The sequence below is a fragment of the Micromys minutus genome (assembly GCF_963924665.1).
Source record: "Micromys minutus genome assembly, chromosome: 29".
Lineage (NCBI taxonomy): Eukaryota > Metazoa > Chordata > Mammalia > Rodentia > Muridae > Micromys > Micromys minutus.
Genome location: NC_137964.1, coordinates 10,646,538 through 10,667,609, shown reverse-complemented (window position 1 = coordinate 10,667,609; position 21,072 = coordinate 10,646,538). Strand labels below are relative to the sequence as shown.

The 21,072-nt window shown below is 43.6% G+C and overlaps 1 protein-coding gene across 1 annotated transcript; it reads left to right on the top strand.

The window, feature by feature from the left end:
* The first annotated feature begins 13,589 nt into the window (after window positions 1-13,589).
* On the top strand, window positions 13,590-19,534 carry LOC308439030 (CD209 antigen-like protein E). Its single transcript, XM_080940609.1, has 6 exons — window positions 13,590-13,657; window positions 14,310-14,402; window positions 14,676-14,768; window positions 15,170-15,321; window positions 16,647-16,756; window positions 19,132-19,534. The coding sequence occupies exons 1-6, from the start codon at window positions 13,645-13,647 to the stop codon at window positions 19,280-19,282; spliced, it is 612 nt and encodes a 203-aa protein (XP_080796735.1). The 5' UTR covers window positions 13,590-13,644; the 3' UTR covers window positions 19,283-19,534.
* Window positions 19,535-21,072: the final 1,538 nt, after the last annotated feature.

Sequence of the window (21,072 nt, the reverse complement as noted above, 5' to 3'; positions counted from 1 at the left end):
CAAGCGGATGAACCTGACACGTGTCCTTGCTCCTTCTCCTTGTCTTTTGACATTAGGATGCTAATAAAGGCACCATGTTTCTCTGTCAGAGTCCTCAACCTCTATGGGTTTGGGCCACTGCTTCCTTCAAATTCAGCTTCCAGACTGGGGAAGGGTTCAGATCTTCCATGGCTCAGGTCTCCTGGTTGTCTCCTACCTTGTCAACTTAATGTTTTTACCAGATACAGGACACATTCAAGACCCTTGGGGGTGGGGGGAACTCAGAGCATTTTCACTGTGGTGTCACAGCTGTTTTGTCCCCTGGGACTTGAACCCATCCCTGCACATTTCCTATCCATCTGCTCAATTTCCACCCAGCTCCCCCTGAGCCCTTCGGGCAATGTCTTATTTTTTCTGCTATGACAAAACACCTGACAAAAACAACTTGAGGGGGGTACTTGGGCTCACAGTTTGAGGGTAAAGAATTATCACAGAGGTGAAGGCGTGGTGCAGAAGTCTAGGCAGCTCATACTGCAACTATATTCAGAGAGTAGAGACGAGTGCTGGTTCTCAGCTCCCTTTCTCCTTTTTCTTCCTTCTGGGACTATAGATCATGAAATGGGGCCATCTATATTTAGGACGTGTCTTCACACACACCACCACCCCCTCCATTAACCAAATCTAGAAGCTTCCATCCAAAGATCCCTTTTAGTGATTTTAGATCTTGTTGACATGACAATAGCAACCACCACAACAGGGAACCTTCCCTGGTTAACATAGCCCATTCTTGCAAATGAAGGCACCCAGGAAATAATTCCCCCAGTCGATCATTCATTATTGGGCACTGAGATAAGAATACCCCAACTCCCTTTAGCCAGTGAGAATCCATGCTGGGTCTTGAGAAGGGAGTCTCCTAGCTCTCTGCTCAAGGGTAAACATATCTGCTAGCTTCTGGGATTTCTTTAAAGCAGCTGTCACATTCAGCCTGTTCATGTTTTGATATAGGGATGTAAAGAGCTGACCTCTCCAAGTCCAGACTTCTTCCTGGTACACTGCTCATAAGTCAGGACAATAAAGATCTAGAAACACTGAGTGCACATGAAATGGTACTGAAGGAAATGTTCATGTGCTGTAGGAAACTGCTTCCCAAACCAAAGCCACAGCCCTTGGAATGGAATGGGAAGACCCCTCCCAACCATCAGCCCATGAGTTTCTAACCCCAGTTGTCTGGACCCTAGGAGAATCACAGGTTCCGTTCCCACTTCCCCAAGAAAGTTCATGATGTCAGGTTGCCAGAGTCTCTAAGACATCATGAGGGTTAGTGGTACAGACACACATCCTCCTACCTGGAATTCCTTCCACCTCCCTTGCCACTGACTAAGGAATCAGAGACGGGCCGAATACTAGATTTTCCACCATCCTCTGAGATCTATATGAAATGACCTCCACTCTGATTCATTGGACCTGGATTCTCATTAGAGCACCCGCCATGTTGCCTGCCTATCTGTGGAAGTGAGACCTCAACTCTCCTTACAGCCCTTGCTATACTGCTGTATATGTATATGAGAATGTACGCCTGCATTCTCTTGGTATTGATAACTCTGCTATTAAACTTCTTGCTCAAAAAATCAGTGTGCCTCAGTGTTCCCCTTGTCCCTGACCGGAGAAACCTTTCAAAAAGTAAGGACTAAAGGCAGCAGCCTCAAGACTGACACATAAAACGAGCCACCGGCAGAGAAAGACTGGATGTTCTTCCCTGTGTGGTCTACAGATGACAAACTGTTCATGCCTAAGAAGAGCCCAGACACACGAGACACAACAGCAATTGTGTCACAAAACACAGGATCACCAGTCCTCTGGGGGCTCTTTTCTCACTGGCCACTCCTACTCTCAGAAGCACTTTCCCTTTCTTAATCAACTCTCCACAACTCCTTCTAACTATGTGTCCCTGGTCCAATTCCTTGCCTTGCTGCACTAGAACCTGTTAACTTCAAGGGTTGTTCATGCGAGATCCTATAAAAGCTGGAGCTTCCAGCCAGCAGGGGCTTTTCCAATGGGTCTGTTTCCCTGCCTCCTTCTCTGCATAGCTGTCATAGGAGACTCACACCTGAGGCACCTCTCCTCTCCCTTCTGTCCCTACATCCTTGCTTTCCCCAGACTTCTGTAGCGGAAGTGAAGAGTATGCTGTCCATATTATGCTGTTCTATGGGCTGTTAGCTAAATTTATCCATGGGATAAAGACTCACATACTAGCCAGAAGCTACCCAAAAGAGCCAACACTGTTAAGATGGGTAAATTTGAGAGGCCACTGCAAATCCTCAACAACATAGCACCAATGCTGGGAGACACGTGGATCCTGACAGATAAAGGTACCCTCAAGAAAAATAGGAGAGAGCTGATTTCGGAATCACACATGAATAAATAGCCTGGGCGCATACATTCCGGTTTCCCCGGGTTCTATGTTCTGTCATGCAGTGGCTACACAAAATTTTATTAGTTACATAAAAAAAATAAATCCATAAATCAAAGTATTTGCCAAACACATTTATGGCTAGGCAGGTTTCAGAAAAGTGGGAAAACCTCTGCCACAGATTTCAGGTGCCATCTGGTGATATCCTTGGCTTTTAGATCAGTAGAAGTTAGTGCTCTGCTAACAAATACACTGTAAGGTTTGAGAGTTGCTAAGTTTTTAGGTCAGACACAGGAGTGGGCAGTGGACAGCATATAAAGAGACCAAAAATTGCTCTGGTCTGGGACATTTTAATTCTCCATAATTTCAAAATTCTGTCATTGACCTTGTAGAATCTTTAACAAGAGGTACCGTCCTTCCCCTCCCCCCAGTCCAGTGTTTCTCTCTTTTATTTTCTTTTTTTCTTTTTTTCTTCTGGGCACTTCAATCCACATAATGAACTGGCTCATACTTGCCTAGACTACTGATCAAGCCGAGGTAGCCACACCCACATGGTTTCTTGGGAGCTCCCAATGCCACTAGATCCCCAGAGCAGCACTTCAGCCTCAGACTTTCCCTATGCTGCTGGAATTCTTTCAAGCATCCCCAAAGTTCCTTACATCTTACATATGTCCACTGAGATAATGGGAATGGCAGAATCCGAGGGGACTCTCGTGTTCTTGGCCTTTGGGCCACCTATCCATGATGGTTACTTACCTATCTTATGCTATCTTTCTTAATGCAGTTTCTCTCCAGCTTTTATAAGATGCCACCCTTCTTTGGAGGCTTGACTCGTTTTTATCAGATACAATAAATGTGATTTTTCTAATGCTCCCTACCTGGAGTGTGGTTCATGGCTCTTATCATTGTGGTGCCTTTCGCTTACTAAAGCTAATTTTTCAATGCTAAGTGTGTCAGCTCCTTTCTAAACCAAGGCACCTGCTGCTCCTCTTTCTTCTGTACCTAACAGCACTTATCAGGCATTTGAATACGTCCCCATGATACCCACATTGCACGTACATACTCTCACATATTCACACACACACTTACACAAACTGAATAGCACAAAAATGCATTGTGCTAGTCACTTGATTCACTTTAATGGGTGTGTATACATATGAGCATATATGTGCACATGTGTGGGATGCACAGGCATGTGTAGATGCATGGATATACATGTGTATGGAAGCCAGAGGACAACCTATGGTGTCATTTCTAAAACACCGTCCACCTTCCTAAAAACGTTTTTTTATAATTAGTTATTTATTGGGGGAGAGGGGTATGCATATACCAGAATACATGTGTGTGTCCTAAGGATCAAACTCAGGTCTTCAGGCTTGGTGATAAGTGCCTTTACTTTACACACTGAGCCATTTCATTCCCACCACAAAGCTTTGCCTCTATTTGTACAGGGTCTGCCCAATGGCCAAGAAAACCTTGACATGCTAACTAGCAAGCCCCAGGGATCTAAATATCTGTGCCTCCGAAGCACCAGGAGTACAAACACTCACCACAATGACTGGCTTTTATTACTGTCATCATTATCATCATCATCATCATCATCATCATCATCATCATTATTATTTTACTTTACATCCAAAATGTTGCTTTCCTCCTGGTCCCTCTTTACAAAGTTCTCCCCCTTGTTCATCCTCTCCTTCTACTCTGAGAGGGTGGGCCCCCACCGGGTATCCCCTAACTCTGGGGCATCAAGTCTCTATAGGATTAACTACATCCTCTACCACTGAGGCCACACAAGGCAGCCCTCTACTACATATGTGTCTGGGGTCATGGACAAGCCCTTATATGTTCTCTGGTTAGGGGATCAGTATCTGGGAGCTCCCACGAGTTCAAGTTAGCTGACACTGTGGGTCTTTCTATGGAGTTGCCATCCCCTTCAGCTCCTTCCATTCTTCCCCCAATTCTTCCATAGTGGTCCCCAACCTCTGTCTGTTGCTTGGTTGTGAGCATCTGTGTCTGTCTCAGGCACAACATAGCATCAGAAATAGTGTCAGGGTTTGGTGTCCATCTATGGGATAGATCCCAAGTTGGGCCATTCACTGGTTGGACATTTCCTTCAATCTTTCCTCCATTTTTGTCTCTGCATGTTGTATTTCGCTTGCTTGCTTGCTTTGCTTTGCTTGCTTTGCTTTGCTTTGCTTTGCTTTGCTTTGCTTTGCTTTGCTTTGCTTTGCTTTGCTTGCTTACTTGCTTTGCTTTGCTTTGCTTTGTCTTGAAGACAGGAGCAGCTTAAGATTGACGATTTGTAGGTGGGTTGGTGTCCTCATCCCTTCACTGGGAGTCATGTCTGAGTACTGGAAGTGGTCTCTTCAGGTTTCACATCCCCATTACTAAGCACTGCAGCTAAGATGACACACATTGAGTTTTGAGAGCTTCCCCCACCCCAGGTCTCTAGGACTTTCTAGAATCTCACCACATACCCCACTGCTGCATACTTTCATTCACTCTCCTGGCCCTCTGGGGCGCTCTCCTGTCTCCCCCCCCCCACCTGATCCTGCCTCCCCTTTGCCCTCCCACTCCCCACTAACACCCAGGTCCCTCCATTCTTCTGACTTCCAGGACTATTTTCTTCCCTCTCGTAAGTGAGATCAAAGCATCCTCACTTAAACCTTCCTTCTTATTAATTTCTTAAGGCCTATGGGGTGTAACATGACTATTCTATACTTTATGGCTAATATCCACTTATCAGTAAGTACATGCCATGCATGTCCTTTGGGGTCTGGGTCATCTCACTCAGGATGATACTTTCTAGTTCCATCCATTTACCTGCAAAATTCACAATGTCCTTGGTTTTAATAGCCAAATACGATTTCATTGTGTAAATGAACCACATTTTCCATATGCATTCTTTGGGTGAAAAGCATCTAGGTTGCTTCCAGTTTCTGGCTATTACAGATAAGGTGACAATGGCCATAATAGAACATGTGTCCTTGTGATATGGTGTGTGGTACCCGCACCACAAACAGCTACTCCAAATTGGGCAAAGGCCTGAAGATTTAAAAGAAAGACATGACTCGAATATTCATGTTACCAGAAATGCTTTACTCTAAACTCCAACTCCAACAGCAACTCAGCTCCAGATATACACTTACAGGCAGTATGCAAATTCCCTAGCTGCCTGGTAGAAGTGTCACCCCTGGGGTGAGTCTATATCATGAGGTAGCCAAAAGCAGGACAAGTGTGGAGCATGGGCTTGTGATTGGGCCAATTAGTAACTGGGCCAAGGCATGTTGTTTTCCCAAAGTCATGGCATGCAAGCAGAAAGTTCAACTAACCCTTAGCTGATGGTGGGTGGGCATAGCTCCCAACATCTCCAAAATTATGTTTTAAATTAGGAGTCTGGTTTAGGCACCCACAGATGTCAGAAACAGAAGAATGGATACAGAAAATGTGGTACATTTACACAATGGAGTACTACTCAGCTATTAGAAACAATGACTTCATTAAATTCCTAGGCAAATGGATAGAACTAGAGATTATCATCCTGAGTGTGGTGACCCAGTCACAGAAGAACACACATAGTATGCAGTCACTGATAATTGGATACTTGCCCAAGAAAGCTCTGGATACCCAAGAAACAATTCACAGACATTATTAAGCTCAGAAAGAAGAAAGGCCAAAATGAGGATGTCTCAGTCCTTCTTAGAAGGGAGAACAAAACACTCACAGGAGGAAATGCAAGGTCAAATAGAGGAACAGGGATTGAAGAAAAGATCATTCAGAGGCCTCCTCCCCCAGGGATCCACCACATATGCAGCCACCAAATCCAAGCACTATTGCTGATGCCAAGAAGTACTTACCGGCAGGAACCAGATAGAGATGCCTCCTCAGGGACTCTGTCAGAGTCATATAGATCCAGCTGAGCATGCTTGCAGCTAACCAGCAGGACCCCAATGAAGGTGCTAAAGAAAGGACTGAAGGAGCTGAAAGGGGTTACAACCTCATGGGAAGAACATTATCAACCAACCAAACCCTCCAAAATTCCCATGAACTTAAACATTAACCTTTGAGCACACATTGAGAGACCTATTGATTCAGTTGCACATGAGGCTGAAGATAACAGTGTCTGGCATCAATGTGAGAAGGGGCTTTTGTTCCAGGGAGGGCACGTTTTCCCAAGGTAGGGGAATGCTAAGACACTGTGGTGGAGAGGGTGATTAGGAGGGAGTGCACATTTGTGAAGACAAATGGAGGGGGAGGGGAAATGGGAGCGGGGGAGGGGGGAGGGGAATAACATCTCAAATGTAAATACAGAGTATCTAATACAAAAATAAATAAAAATAAAAACAAAAAAAAGACTGTGATTCATACATTCTATGGTCCAGGCAGTTTCTAGTCTATTGATAATGGATTCTAATGTTAGAGGGTTTTTTTGGTTTTTTGGTTTTTGGTTTTTTTTTAATTTTTCCTTGCAACCCTGATCTACCATTAGGGCATGAAAGGTAGCCAGGAACCTTTGGTCTTGTAGATGGTGAGAAAATGACATCCTAAATGGAGTCTTTCTCCTGTAATTTATCTGAGAGAACCCTTTTTCCCAACAGTGAAACAAGCCGGCCTCCTAGAAATGACTGGAGGCCATTGTTGGTATGTCCAGGAGCTTGTTTCTACAAGTGTAGAACTGTGGGCTGTGGTTTTGCTATCTAACGATGTCATGGAAAACTGCTATCTTAAAATTTTAGGACCAATTTCAGAAATAGTCAAAGGAGCAACGGAACATTCACAATATTTTTGTCTTGAAAAACTACCTGTGGTGGTAGTTTTCCAAATTATTTATTTGTACAGTCTAAAGTTACCATCTATCACCTTGTTATTACTAGATTCTTCTGAGATGACAGAAGGAAACTCACTGACAGAACCAGCTTTGCCGAGTAAGTATTCACTCATGGGTTGTGACAGGCAGAGACACAATGGCAGGCAGCCCAGTGAGCAGTAAAAGTTTATGGCATCGTGTGGAAGTGTTGTGGGTTCTCTGCTCAGTGTGTTGGTACAGAAAAAGCTGTTTTTCTTCATTTGCAGAAGGCAGTTGACCAGTGTCTTAGTTAGGGTTTTATTGCTGTGAACAGACACCATGACCAAGACAAGTCTTATAAATAACAACATTTAATTGGGGCTGGCTTACAGGTTCAGAGGTTCAATCCAGTACCATCAAGGCGGGAACATGGCAGCATCCAGGCAGTCATGGTTCAGGAGGAGCTGAGAGTTCTACATCGTTATCCAAAGGAAGCCAGCAACAGACTGAGCATCCTCAGGCAGCTAGGAGGAGTGTCTCCAAGCCCACTCCAAGAGTGACACACTTCCTCCAACAAGGCCACACCTTCTACTAGTGCCACTCCCTGGGCCAAGCATATGCAAACCATCACAACCAGACAAAGCAAATGGGGGAGGGGGATCTCCATGTACTCTCTTCACCTAAATGTTCCATACTCGACAGTACCCTACTACCCAAGCCTTGATTGCAGGCCTTCACTCGTCTTGTCCCACTGGATTTTTATTGTGCAGAGCCATAAGCTTCCCATTGTTGTTCGTGTCGGTCAGGCCAGCAGGATGGAGGACATCTCACTGATGATGCCTCAGATGTTGGCATCTTCCTGAGTTGCCTGTTTCCTGTTGATGGAATTGTTCTGATTCCATATTAAATGCAAATATGTAGTCCTTCCTGCCTCATCCCAGAAAAGGAAAAATAATGCTCTTGACACTTTCTAGAATTTTAAAGTTAAAAGATATAATCCAAAAATGTTTACTTCAGAGCATGACAGTAGATTTCTTTAACAAATTTCTTACTGTTGGGATTCTATAAACCCCACCCCACAGTTACCTGGCACTATAAAAGGGGCTGCTTACCCCCTCCTCTATCTCTCTTTTGCTCTCTCTTGCTCTCTCTTCTCTTGCCCTTACTCACTTTGTCCCTACTCCTCTTTTCATGTGCTCATGGCTGACCTATACTTCTCTACTCCTTCTCTCTCTCTCTCTCTCTCTCTCTCTCTCTCTCTCTCTCTCTCTCTCTCTCTCTCTCTCTCTCTCTTCTCCCCTCCCCATGCCCTGAATAAATTCTATTCTATACTCTATTATATACTGTCATGTGGCTGGTCCCTCAAGGGGAAGAGATGCCTCAGCATAGGTCCGCAGAGTTACTGGGTCTGGGGGCTTAAAGGATTATCAAGACAAAAGGGAAGTCACACATTCCTTGGCAGTATCTACATTGGCATTAGCCCAAATGTGACTATTCTTGCATTAGCCCAAATGTAGATATTCTTTTTTTAAAAAAATATTTATTTATTTATGTATTTACTTCTTTATATGAGTACACTGTAGTTGTCTCCAGACACACCAGAAGCAAAATTAGATCCCATTACAGATGGTTGTGAGCCACCATGTGGTTGCTGGGAATTGAACTCAGGACCTCTGGGAGAGCAGTCAGTGCTCTTAACCCCTGAGCCATCTCTCCAGCCCCAAATGTGGATATTCTTATCTGAGCCTACTTCCTTGAGCCCAATGACAAGTACTTGCAAATTTCTATAAGTGGCACCAAAAGCTCTTCACAACCCTTACAGTTTTCAATATTCTTTCTTTGACCTGTACATTTAGTGCTTTGATTATTATATGATGGGATAATTCTCTTTGCTGGTCCAATCAGTTTGGTGTTCTTGGGCTTCTTGTACGTTTATGGTCGTTTCTTTACGTTAAGGGTGCATTCTATGATTTTGTTAAAGATGTTTTCCGGCCCTTTGAACTTGGAACTTCTCTTCTATTCTTATTATTCTTAGATTTGGCCTTTTTCATTTTGTCCCAAATTTCCTAGATGTTTTGGGTTAAGACCTCTTCACACTTGGCATTTTCTTTGACTGTTGTGTGTCAATATCTTCTAAACCTGAAGTTCTCTCTTCTACCTCTTCTATTCTGTTGGTGATGCTGTGTCTGTAATTCCTGTTCTCTTTCCCAGGCTTTCCATCTCCAGCGTTGCCTCCATTTGGCATTTCTTTCTTGTTCCTATTACTATTTTCCGATCTTAGATGATTTTGTTTATTCCCTTCACCTGTTTGACTGGATTGTCTTGTATTTCTTTAAAGGAATTATTTATATCCTCCTTAGAGGCCTCTGTCATCTTCATGAGATGGGCTTTGAGATCACAGTCTTGCTCTCCAGGTGTGTTAGGATGTGCAGGGCTTGCTGTAGTGAGAGAGCTGGGTTCTGATGATGCCAAATTGTATTGGCTTCTATTGATTCTGTTCTTGTGCTGACCTTTGGCCATCTGGTTGTCTCTGGTGTTGACTGGCTTGGGTGCCTCAGTTTCAAACAGGCCTCCCCAGAGGCAGGTGGAGCTGTATGTCCTGGGTTAGAGCAGGCCCTAACTGTGTCCCTAGTTAAAGCAGTTCTCCTGGGAGACAGACTGGGCTGTGGGAGTGGGCATGCCAGGGGTGCAGGTAGAGGTGCCAAACTGGCTTTCTAAAACAAAAAACAAAAACACCACTAAGATTGTAAAGCTTCAGTGAACTTGTGTTTGTACAGTTAATACTTTATTAAATGAATCACATCCTGAGCTCCTGGAACATTTGTATCGGAATGCTTTGTTCTTCTACACATGCTGTTGCCTTCATTAAGAATTTCCTTGTTCATGGCTATATAGTCTTCCTTCTGTTAAAGAACCACTGTTTTTCTCCCACTCACTTATTGATGGCCACATTGAACTTTCCAACATACAGCCATCCTAAAGAAACCTAGGCAGCTTTTTGTTTCCTCCTTAAGATTGCGTAGCTTTCCTTGGAGCAAATGTGCCCTGTGGAAACAAACTAGGTAGTTTTTTAATGATTTTTTAACATTTTTGTTGCAGCATGCGAACTGTATAAAATAACAGGTGTCACTGGATGACCCTGTTTTCAAAGAGATGTTTCCAGCAGCCAATTAAAAACTCTCTAGCACTACCCCAATGTGGGTAGTGCTATGTGGGAAGACCTAAGGGTCGTCTGCTGCATCACATCTGTGGCGGAATAGAGACTGGCCTGGAGTTTCAAGAGCTACTGTGCCAGCTCACATCACAGCTGCATCCTTAATGCACGTCCTGTACAGTGCGGTCAGGCTCTGTCCTCCATTTTCCTAACCCCGTGACCTTTAGAAATAGAAATTCATCATTATTAGGATAATTTTCTTCCTAAATGTTTTATTAGAATATATTAAGTATGCATAATAGGGGGTTTTATCAGTGCCTTTTCAATTACATATACAATGCATTTTGTGTGTGTTCTGTGTGTGAGTGTGTGTGTGTGTGTGAGTGTGTGTGTGTGTGTGAGTGTGTGTGTGTGTGTATGTGTGTGTGTGTTTGTTTGTTTGTTTGAGACAGGATCTCACTATGTAGCTCTGACTGTCCTGGAACTCACTATGTAGATCAGGCTGGTCTTGAACTCACAGAGACCTTCCTCCCTCTGCCTCATGAATTCTGGGATAAAAGGTATATGCCATTACCCCCTGCTGCGTAATGCATTTAGATTGCATTCACCTCATTATCTCCCCATTTCTGCAGATCCCCTAACAGAGTTGGGATTATGTGCAAGGATAACAGGTTGTTTGCAGGAAAATGGGAACCTTTTCAATGACTATACCACTGAAGAAAATGTTCCTTCATCTCCCAGAGGCACTAACAGCCTGCAAAACTCTCAAGGAGGGAGGGGCATTGTAAGCCCCTCCTCCTGAAGGGGTGGGGCCTCTTGAGCCCCTCCTATTATTTTATTGTTCTACCATTTCTGACTGTGAAACCTTGGGCCCATTATCTGGCCATGTTGGATCAAAATGATCCACCTATAAACTGGGTGGGTCAAAGCAATAAATGAATGTAACTATGAAGCACCTTAGAAAAGGCCCTAATGGGAATCCCCACAAATCTATATTTATCACTACACTAATCACAATAGCAAGGAGAAGGAATCAGCCTAGATATCCTTCAACAGATGGACACATAATGAAAATGTACTTTATATCTACTGTGGAATTTTGTTCCACTGTAAGAAATAAAATTTTCAGGATAATGCATGCATGAATCTGGAAAACGTTACATTGAAGTTACTGAGACTCAGACAAACAATACTACATGTTCTCTTACATATGTAAATCCCAACATTTAATGTGTGTGTGTGTGTATGTGTGTGTGTGTGTGTGTGTGTGTGTGTGTGTGTGTGGTCTGCAAACCTGGAACTGAGACCAGAAGAGGAGAGGAAGAGGTATTGAGTAATTATGAGAAGGCACCAGGACATGGGGCCTGAAAACAGAAGCCATTGGGGACAAAAAGCTTCAGGGGAGTAGGGAATGGGGAACAAGGGGTGGGAGGGGAGGAAGGAGTGAGGAAGAAGGGGTAAAAAAATGATTAAAAACAAATTCTGTTTCAAAAAGATCATAATGAATCCTGATACTTTCTATGCTACTGTAGTTTTTCATTGTAATTACCTTTACTTAGCTTGGGGAAAGATGTGAAGACTGGAGGAAGACTGGAGGAAGCTGATTCTCTCCTTAGACCATACAGGTCTCTGGTATTGAACACGAGTCGTCAGGCTTGGTGGCAAGCACCTTTACCCACTGAGCCATTTTCATGCGTGTGTGTGTGTGTGTGCGCGCGCGCACACACACACACACACACACACATATACACACCCCTTAACATGTCTACACATGCACAAAAATTATCCAGAAAGTAGAGGGAGTGGTTGGAGAGGGAGGAGATGAGCAGGAAGGGGAAAGGAGAAAGTAACAGATGAATTAATAATGCGTTAATGAGATACAATGAAGCATCAGCCCAGCTTCCCAGTCAGCAGAAATCACTGTGATTTATAGCACCAATGGAGCCTGATGTCGTAGGGCAGGGTTTTCTGGGAAGACTGGGGACATTGCAAACCCGTGACTTTGCTAATGATGGAGAAGAAATTAAAAGGAACTAGAAGAAATTAGAAGGTTAGAGTGAAGTCTCCATTTAAAAAAAAAAAAAAAAAAAAAAAAAAAAAGTGCTTGCCCCAGAAGCAGAAAGTCCTGAATTCAGTTCCCAAAACCACATTTAAAAAAAACAAGTCAGGTGTGGTGGCACTCCAGTTCTGAGGAGGAACAGAACAGCAGATTCTTGGGGCTTGCTGACTGCCTACTTAGCAGTCTGGAGTTCCAGACCAGTGACAGATAATTCATATTCTGACTGTGAAGTGTGTGTGTGAGAGAATGTAGTTAAATGTTAGTGAGGGAGAAACATTTTCTTCAGTGGTGTAGACACCAATAAGATATCCATCCTCCTGTAAATAAACCCTCTCCCAGTGTTTCTTCTGTGAACAAAGTCCAATGAAATTTGCACACACACACACACACACACACACACACACACACATGAGCATGCTTGCACACACACACACTTAAAAATAAAATGAATCTTTTGAAAATGTATTGTGTGGGTGGATGCAAAAAGCTTAATAAAACTCCTTGTTATGTGTAATTGGAATATCCTAGTGAAACATTTTAAAAGATTTAATTTTATTTTTTAGGTCTGTGTGAGTCTGTGTGTATGTCACTTCAGTGCAATGCCTTAAGAGCCAGAAGAGGGTGTCAAGTCCCCAGGCCTGTAGCGACAGGCCACTGTGGGCTGCCTGACATGGGTACAGGGAACTGAAGTCCAGTTTTCTGGAACGGCAACAACTCTGTTAATAGCTAAGCCATCTCTCTAAACTACATTAAATTTTTTTAAAAATATGGATAGTACATAAAGTATTATATCCAAAGTTATTATCTGGCTTCCATAGGCTGTGCACACACATCACATTTGTGCACACACGTGTACTCACATATGCATGAGCACATACATATATCGGTACATGAAACATGTGTGTACACACAAATTTAAAGTAATGTCATATTACAAGTTACTATTTCCATGAAAATCATCACATAGTTTGGCCATCCCATAAAGGAACCAGATTTCTTGTATATTGATGTCAGAAGATATACAACCCCTCTGAAATTCTTGGAATTTGAGGTCTTTGCTATATTGTGTCAAAATCTCCTTCTCCTCTACCCTTTTCCGGTGCTGGAATCAAGTTCCTTGTTTCTCTTCCTAAGAAAGAGCAGCTGCGAGGTGTAAGACACAGTGGGTGGCAGATAAAAGCTGTTGCTCTAAGCAGGACCAGGCACCAAAGAACAGCACCATTTGTGACTCCAAAGAAATTAGGGTACAGCAAATGGGCTCTCTAGGTAAGACAACTCTAGAAGTCTGGGAGCTTGGGGAGGTAATTTGGGTGACCGTCAGCTCAGGTCTCAGCCTATCTAGGCTCTGACCAAAGCTCTGCCCACTTAGATGAGGAACAGCTGACAACTTATGGTAACAAATACTTGATAAATAGGCTCAGATTTTGACCAGCTTTAGAACTCAACAGTTTTCCAGGTATAGAAATATCATGGGATGAGGAGTCGATGTCTCCCATTGAAAATTTGGTCTTAGAAGATGAAGACTGGTGGTCTGGGTCCCTGGGTTCCTGGGGGGTGAAGTTTCTACAGCTACACCCCTGGCTGAAAGCTGGCTTCTGAAACCCTAGGACCCAGGGAAGTGGAGGTTGTGGATATTAGTCCCTCAATCCTGGAGAGATAGAAGTCGAGTCTCTGGACTTCTGAGTCCCGAGAAGGTGGAGTTGAGACTCAATACCTAGATTCTGGGGAGTTTGAGGCTCCAGATCTGGACACTCGAGTCATGAAAAGGGGAAAGTTATAGATCCAGGCCTTTGGTTGGAAACTGACTTTGGAACTCCTTCCTGGGGATATGAAAGCTAAGGGTATAGATTCTGGCACAAAGAAGCTATGTCTGGGTTCCCTGGGCCAGGTAGCAAATTATTCATCCTTGGCCTTGCAGGAGGATTTCTAGACCGAGGCCACATTCCCCTGGTGCTGCAAACGCTGCTCCTCATTCTCTTTGCTGGACTCCTGGTGGCCATTGTCATCCAAGGTCAGGATCATCTTGCAGGTTGGGGCTCCCTTGGGTGACCTTTCAGCTCAGATGTCTAGGTTTAAAATGGGGAGGACTTGACAAGAGCAATGGGTCCTTCAGCAGTAGCTAGCAGTTTCTTGGAACCCCTCCATTTTTATTTCAGTCTGGGGGTGGAATGGAAGCAGTAGGGAGTTCCTGGGTATTCAGATTTCTCATCTTTGAGTTAGATTTTATGTGATATATGACAGGCAGTGGAAGTTTACTAATTACATCTTTTTTTTTTCTGTCAAGTTTCCAAGATCCCCAGCTCAGAAGAATTTCAGTGGGAACAAGCCAAGCAAGAGAAAACGTACCAGGATCTGAGCCAACTGAAGTCTGAAGTTGGTAAGTGAGCAAAACCAAAATGTCCCTGGTTCTGAGCGGGCCTACGTGTGGGGGGTCACTCTGTTTTAGTTGCTAGTCATCTCTGTACTTTCAATCCCTTATCTGTGAATTTGAAATAGTAATTTAAAAAAAAAAAAAAGCTTGTGAAGGTCAATGAAGATCATGCACACAGTAGGCAGTCAATTAAACCAATCTTCTGTCACCTGTGGAGAAAATGGGTCCAGGTATCCTGGGCTGTCTTGGAATGAAGAAAGGGCTTAAGAAATAGAGAGAGGGAGGGAAATGGTTTGACCAGGTACTATGTCAATGGAGGATCCTCACTCTAGGGGTCTTGAAACTAGACAAACACAGGAGCAAAGAGATTCAAATATGAGTCCAACCTGATCTGCTTTCACCAACAGATAGCCTCTGTCGATCCTGCCCATGGGACTGGACATTCTTCAATGGAAACTGTTACTTCTTCTCCAAGTCGCAACGGGACTGGCACAACTCCATCACTGCCTGCCAAGAAATGGAGGCCCAACTAGTCGTCATCAAAAGTCATGAGGAGCAGGTATGACTGGCTAACTGTCCTGGGGCATTCATCTGGATACTGCAAAATATATGTTATTTATATGATGTAACTTATTTATATAATGTGTATGACTGTTCTTTATATGATGGTTTCTAGAAAATGGGCTACTCTCTCTACAGATGTTCCCAGGCATCTTGAAAATAGGCATACCCAAGCTCCCAACATGGATAAATGTTGTGAGGAACATTTAAAATGATGTGAGAGTACCGGCCAAGTACATAACAGTTTCTTTGAAGGAGGTATTTTTTTTTTAACCCTTGGTGTAAATATTCTCACCAGGGTTGATTTCAAGTGACCAGTGAGGCTCATTCAATGAAGACCTAAAGACCAAATGCATGACCCACAGTCACAAACTGATGTAATCTGGCTTTATCATAACTGACCTTGAGTAAATTTATGTAAACATACTCAGAACATGTAAGACACAGAAACATGTAGTGTTATCAAGTGCATGTGATGGGTGGTCAGCTATGCACACTATTGGCATAAGTCTAAGTGCATCTGCCCATAGGACCCAGGTATTAAAATGATTAATTCCTGGGAACATCAGGTTGAGGGTGGAGCTCAAATTTAAGAGTGCTTGCCTAGTATACATGAACTCAATCCTAAGTGCCACAAAAGCCAGGCTTGAGGACACGAGACCTGTGTCAAAGAGAACAAAATGAGCTGCTGAGAAGTTATGCAGGATCCTGGCTGGTGTACCAAAAATATGAATAAATAAAATCAGATTTCAAGCAGACACTGCTGCCAAGAGATTTGGGAGCATAATAGTTTTTCATTGTCATACCAAAATATATGAAACCAGCTCCAGGAAGGAAATTATGTCTCATAGTTTAGAGACTTCAGTCCATAGTCAGATGGACCCATTTCTTTTTTTATCTGTGGCAAGACAGAAACATAGTATAAAGGCATAGCAGAGGGACCAGGGACAAGACTCCCTTCCAAAGATACCTCCACTGTACCTCCTCCATCTAAGCCACATTTCCCAGCTTCCATAGCCTACACATAATGTCAAGGACTAAATCCAGTCTACTTCTCCCTGAGGATTGACAGGCAGTTACTAACGGTAGAAATGTTAGATTACAAAGGCCCCACCCCTCCCTCAGGATCTATAGGCAGTTAACAGTTGCTGAGTTCATTTACCAAAAGTACAAAGGTTTTGGAACTCACTGATGAACACAAACAAGGGAATAGAGAATAGGGAATAGGGAATGGGGAATGGGGAACGAGGGGTGGGAAATGGGGAACAGGGAACAGGGAATAGAGAATAAGGCTGCTTCCTGACTCTTTCTCTCCCCCTCCAGAGCTTCCTGCAGCAGACTTCCAAGAAAAATGGCTACACCTGGATGGGGCTGTCAGATCTGAACAAGGAAGGCGAGTGGTGCTGGCTGGATGGTTCACCTCTGTCAGGCAGGTAATCCCAGCAAAGGGAGTACCCTGAAGAGCAGAAGGGAAGGGGCCGGGTCTGACTTGTACTATTGTACTACCCTTCTAGTCCCCCCAAACTCTGCCAGCACCTTCCCTGGCCTTCTAGAAATAAGAGTTAATAACATCCCTTTATAATATGGAGGAAGGAGGACCTGATGTTCACATAGAAATGAGGTCCTACCAACAGAGCTGAAGGAGGAGTCTGGAGCCTGGGTGGGTGGTCTAAATGAAATCGTGGGCAGCTCCATAAGGAAGGTCACTAGGTCAAGGGATTACAACATTTTAAAGAGTATCGTGTTGGACTGGAGCGATATCTCAGTCAGTCAACTGCTTGGAGCACAGCTATAAGAAAGGACCAGAGTTCGATCTTTATAATGTTTGTTGAAAAAGTGTTTGTTCATTTGTTTTTTTAAAAGCTGAACATAGTTGATTATGCATGTAATTGCAACTCGGGGTAGGCAGAGAAAGATGAATTGCTGGATGCATGGGAAAAGTCACCTAACCTGGTGGTTCTAATTCAGTAGAAGACCCTGCTTCAGAAAAAAGGTAGATGGCTACTGAGGGCTCCTTGAAGGATGACGCCTAAGGTTCACCTCTGGCCTATACACAAACACACACACACACATGCACAGACACATATATACACACACACATACACACACACATACACACACACACACACAAGCCCAAGCACATACACACCATACATGCATGCAGACATGAGCACAAATACATGCATCACACACTCATATATGCACAGATACATACATGGATATTACACATACACATGCATGTCCACATGTGAATGGACACACATACACATGACACTTGCATGCACTTACAAATGTACACACACCACACACATGCATGTACCCATCATACACACATATGCACACATATATGAAAAGACTGCCTGTTATACTCACAGATCCTCCTAAGAGAAGGATTCATCCCATGTGAGGAACATCAGCCAGAACCAGGGCTAGTGGGAATGCAGTGGGAACAGGAGCTGCGGGTAAGACCCTATGTAAGATGTCAAGGGAAGGAGTACAGCTTGGATGTAGGTAAGTGGTAAGTTCTAGAGTGTAGGCACCGTCCCTGGTTGTTTGATTTTTAGCCCTGGGCTTCTATATATTGATTGACTCAGAGAACAAGAGCCCAGTGAAGGAGGTGTCTGGATGTGGAACGTTCACATTGGGTAGTTGCATCTTTTAGCCATGCACCCTGTGGGGCAACTCTTATCCAGCATAGGAGGAAAGGGTAGAGGTCAAAGTGGCATACAGGAAATTTTTGTCACACACATGCAAGGAAGGTAGAAAAGTGCCAGTTCCCAGTAGCTATGAGAAAGGGTTGATAAGGTGCAGGTAGCACTGTGGGTGCAGCCTTTGATCCAATATGCATTGATGACCTCACTATTTAAAGTGGCAGGTGGCTATAAGTCTGGGTATTCAGTTCTATTCCATCACTCAGCATGTGTGTATTTATGCTAGTACTATGCTATTGTCGTTTCTACATCTCTATAGGGTTTCTTGACATGAAGAGTGTCGATATCTCCAACAGTGTTTTCAATGTTCAGGATTGTTTTTGGCTCTCCTGAACCACTGTGTTTCCAGTGTAAGATTTTTTTTTACTTACAAGAAAAATTGCATTGGCATTTCGGTGGGGATTGTGCTAAATCTGTAGGTTGCTTTGGGTATGATGGCTGTCTTAGTCAGGGTCTCTATTCCTGCACAAACATCATGACCAAGAAGCAAGTTGGGGAGGAAAGGGTTTATTCAGCTTACACTTCCACATTGCTGTTCATCGCCAAAGGAAGTCAGGACTGGAACCCAAGCAGGATAAGAAGCAGGAGCTGATGCAGAGGCTATGGAGGGATGTCACTTACTGGCTTGCTTTCCCTGGCTTGCTCAACCTGCTTTCTTATAACTTAGGTCTACCAGCCCAGGGATGGCACCACCCACAATGGACTGGGCCCTCCCACCTTGATCACTAGTTGAGAAAATGCCTTACAGCTGGATCTCATGGAGGCATTTCCTCAACTGAGGCTCCTTTCCCTGTGATAACTCCAACTTGTGTCAAGTTGACACAAAACCAGCTAGCACAATGGCCTTTCCGTGATGTTAATTCTGAGCACAGAAGGTCACTCCAGCACTTGTCTTTTTCAGGCTCTTCTAGGTTTTAAAGTTTCCAGTGTAGAGATCCCTAATATACTTGATTAGGTTTATTCCAAGGTATTTTTAGACTATTGCGAATGGGATTGTTTCCCTGATTTTTATTTTCTCTGTATGATTGTCTTTCATATATAGAAATGCTGCTGCTTTGCATGTGTTTGTTTTGTATAACTGTGAATCGATTTTGCAGCTTTGGGAGATATTGGAACAAAGACCAGCCCAACAATTATAAGGGACAAGACTGTGTGGAATTCAGAAATGATGGCTGGAATGATGCCAGATGTGATGAAATAAAACTCTGGATCTGCAAAAAACTTGCAACTACCTGTTCCAGCAAGTGATTACTGGACCTTCTCCGAGACTTGCACCACCTAAACATCCCAGCTGGGCAATGGACTTTTACTCATGTGTTTCCCAGTTCCTTCTCCCTGTCTATGGGCATGGAAATCTTAGTATTACCTCTGGGACATATCAATCTCCTTCATTAGTCACTATGGTGCCGGACCACTGATGTCCTTCTTTGATGTCTCTGAACTCCTACTGGCACAGTTGTAGTTTCACCATTGAATCTGTCTGCATTGAAGTTGTGTGTCCACTGATGGGCTGGGTGTGTTCTATTCACTTCTCCTGTCTTTCTCCTTGGGCTCAGAAGGTTTACATTACCATAATAATTATAATACCCGTTATCTTGGCAAACTGTCACATACTATTTGAGCTCACAGAGAAACTGAAATTAGGGGTTACCCTGTAACACCAAAGCATGTTGATCTCAAAGTGTCATTCAAAGACCTTGTCTAGGGTTGGGCAGCCCCGACCCAACTGTGTAACAGGGAGGGAAGAGATCACGGAGACAGTTTAAGAATAAACACATTACATCCTTGAGAACAGCTAGAAGGTGAACATCACCAACAGGTGTTATCCATGTTTATCCCATGGTAGGAAAGTGCCTGCAGCGGTGTAGAGTGCTTCGAGGTGCCGCGCCCCCCCCCCAAAGATGGCGCTGGTTTCCGCCTTCCACCTCCTTGATGGCCAGTGCTCTCAGTAGTAAACAAGTCCTTATTTGGCTGTGCCTGTTCAGCTTGCCTGCTTCTGCATTGAAGCAGCCTATCTGCAGGGCCCATGTGGCTTACAGGGGTTGGTGGGCTCAAGGGAATTTAAGCCTGTGGGGACGTTCCCCCGGAGGCGGGGGCAGAGACAGAAGTAGAAGCAGAAGCTTGTTCAAGGATCCTGAATAAACTGCTTGAAGATCTTCCCCAGGCCGTGTCTTCCTTGCTGGTCGAGGTTGGGTGCGACACAGCGGAACTAAGAAGCCAGAAGTTCACCCATGAGGAGCTCAGCAATGAAGAGACAGCAAACTCCAGCTGCCTGCCTCAACTTTCCCAGTCGGTTTCTCAGCACCTCAGAGCAACTTCTCCAAAATTGATTATATAGTCAGTCACAAAACAGACATCAACAGATACAACATCAAAATAATTCCATTCATTCAAGCCCACATACACATGGAAACTGAACAATGCTCTACTCAATGATAGTTTGGTCAGGGAAGAAAAAAAGAAATCAAAGACTTTTTAGAATTTACTGAAAATTATAGCACAACATACCCAAACTTATGGGACACAATGAAAGCAGTGCTAACAGGAAAACTCATAGCTCTGAGTGCCTTTAAAAAGAAATTGCAGAGATCATACACTGACAGCTTACAGCACACCTGAAAGCTCTAGAACAAAAAGAAGCAGATACACCCAAGAGAAGTAGATGGCAGGAAATAATCAAACTGAGAGCAGAAATCAACAAAGTAGAAACAAAAAGAACCATTCAAAGAATCAACTAAACCAGGATCTGGTTCTTTGAGAAAATCAACAAGATCAATAAACCCTTAGCCAGACTAACCAGAGGGCACAGAGAGAGCATCCAAACTAACAAAATCAGAAATGAAAAAGGAGACATAACAACAGAAACTGAGGAAATTCAAGAAATCATCAGATCCTACTACAAAAGCCTATACTCAACAAAACTGGAAACTCTGGAGGAAATGGATACATTTCTAGACGCATACCAGATACCAAAGTTAAATCAAGATCAGATAAACCATCTAAACAATCCCAACACACCAAAAGAAATAGAAGCAGTC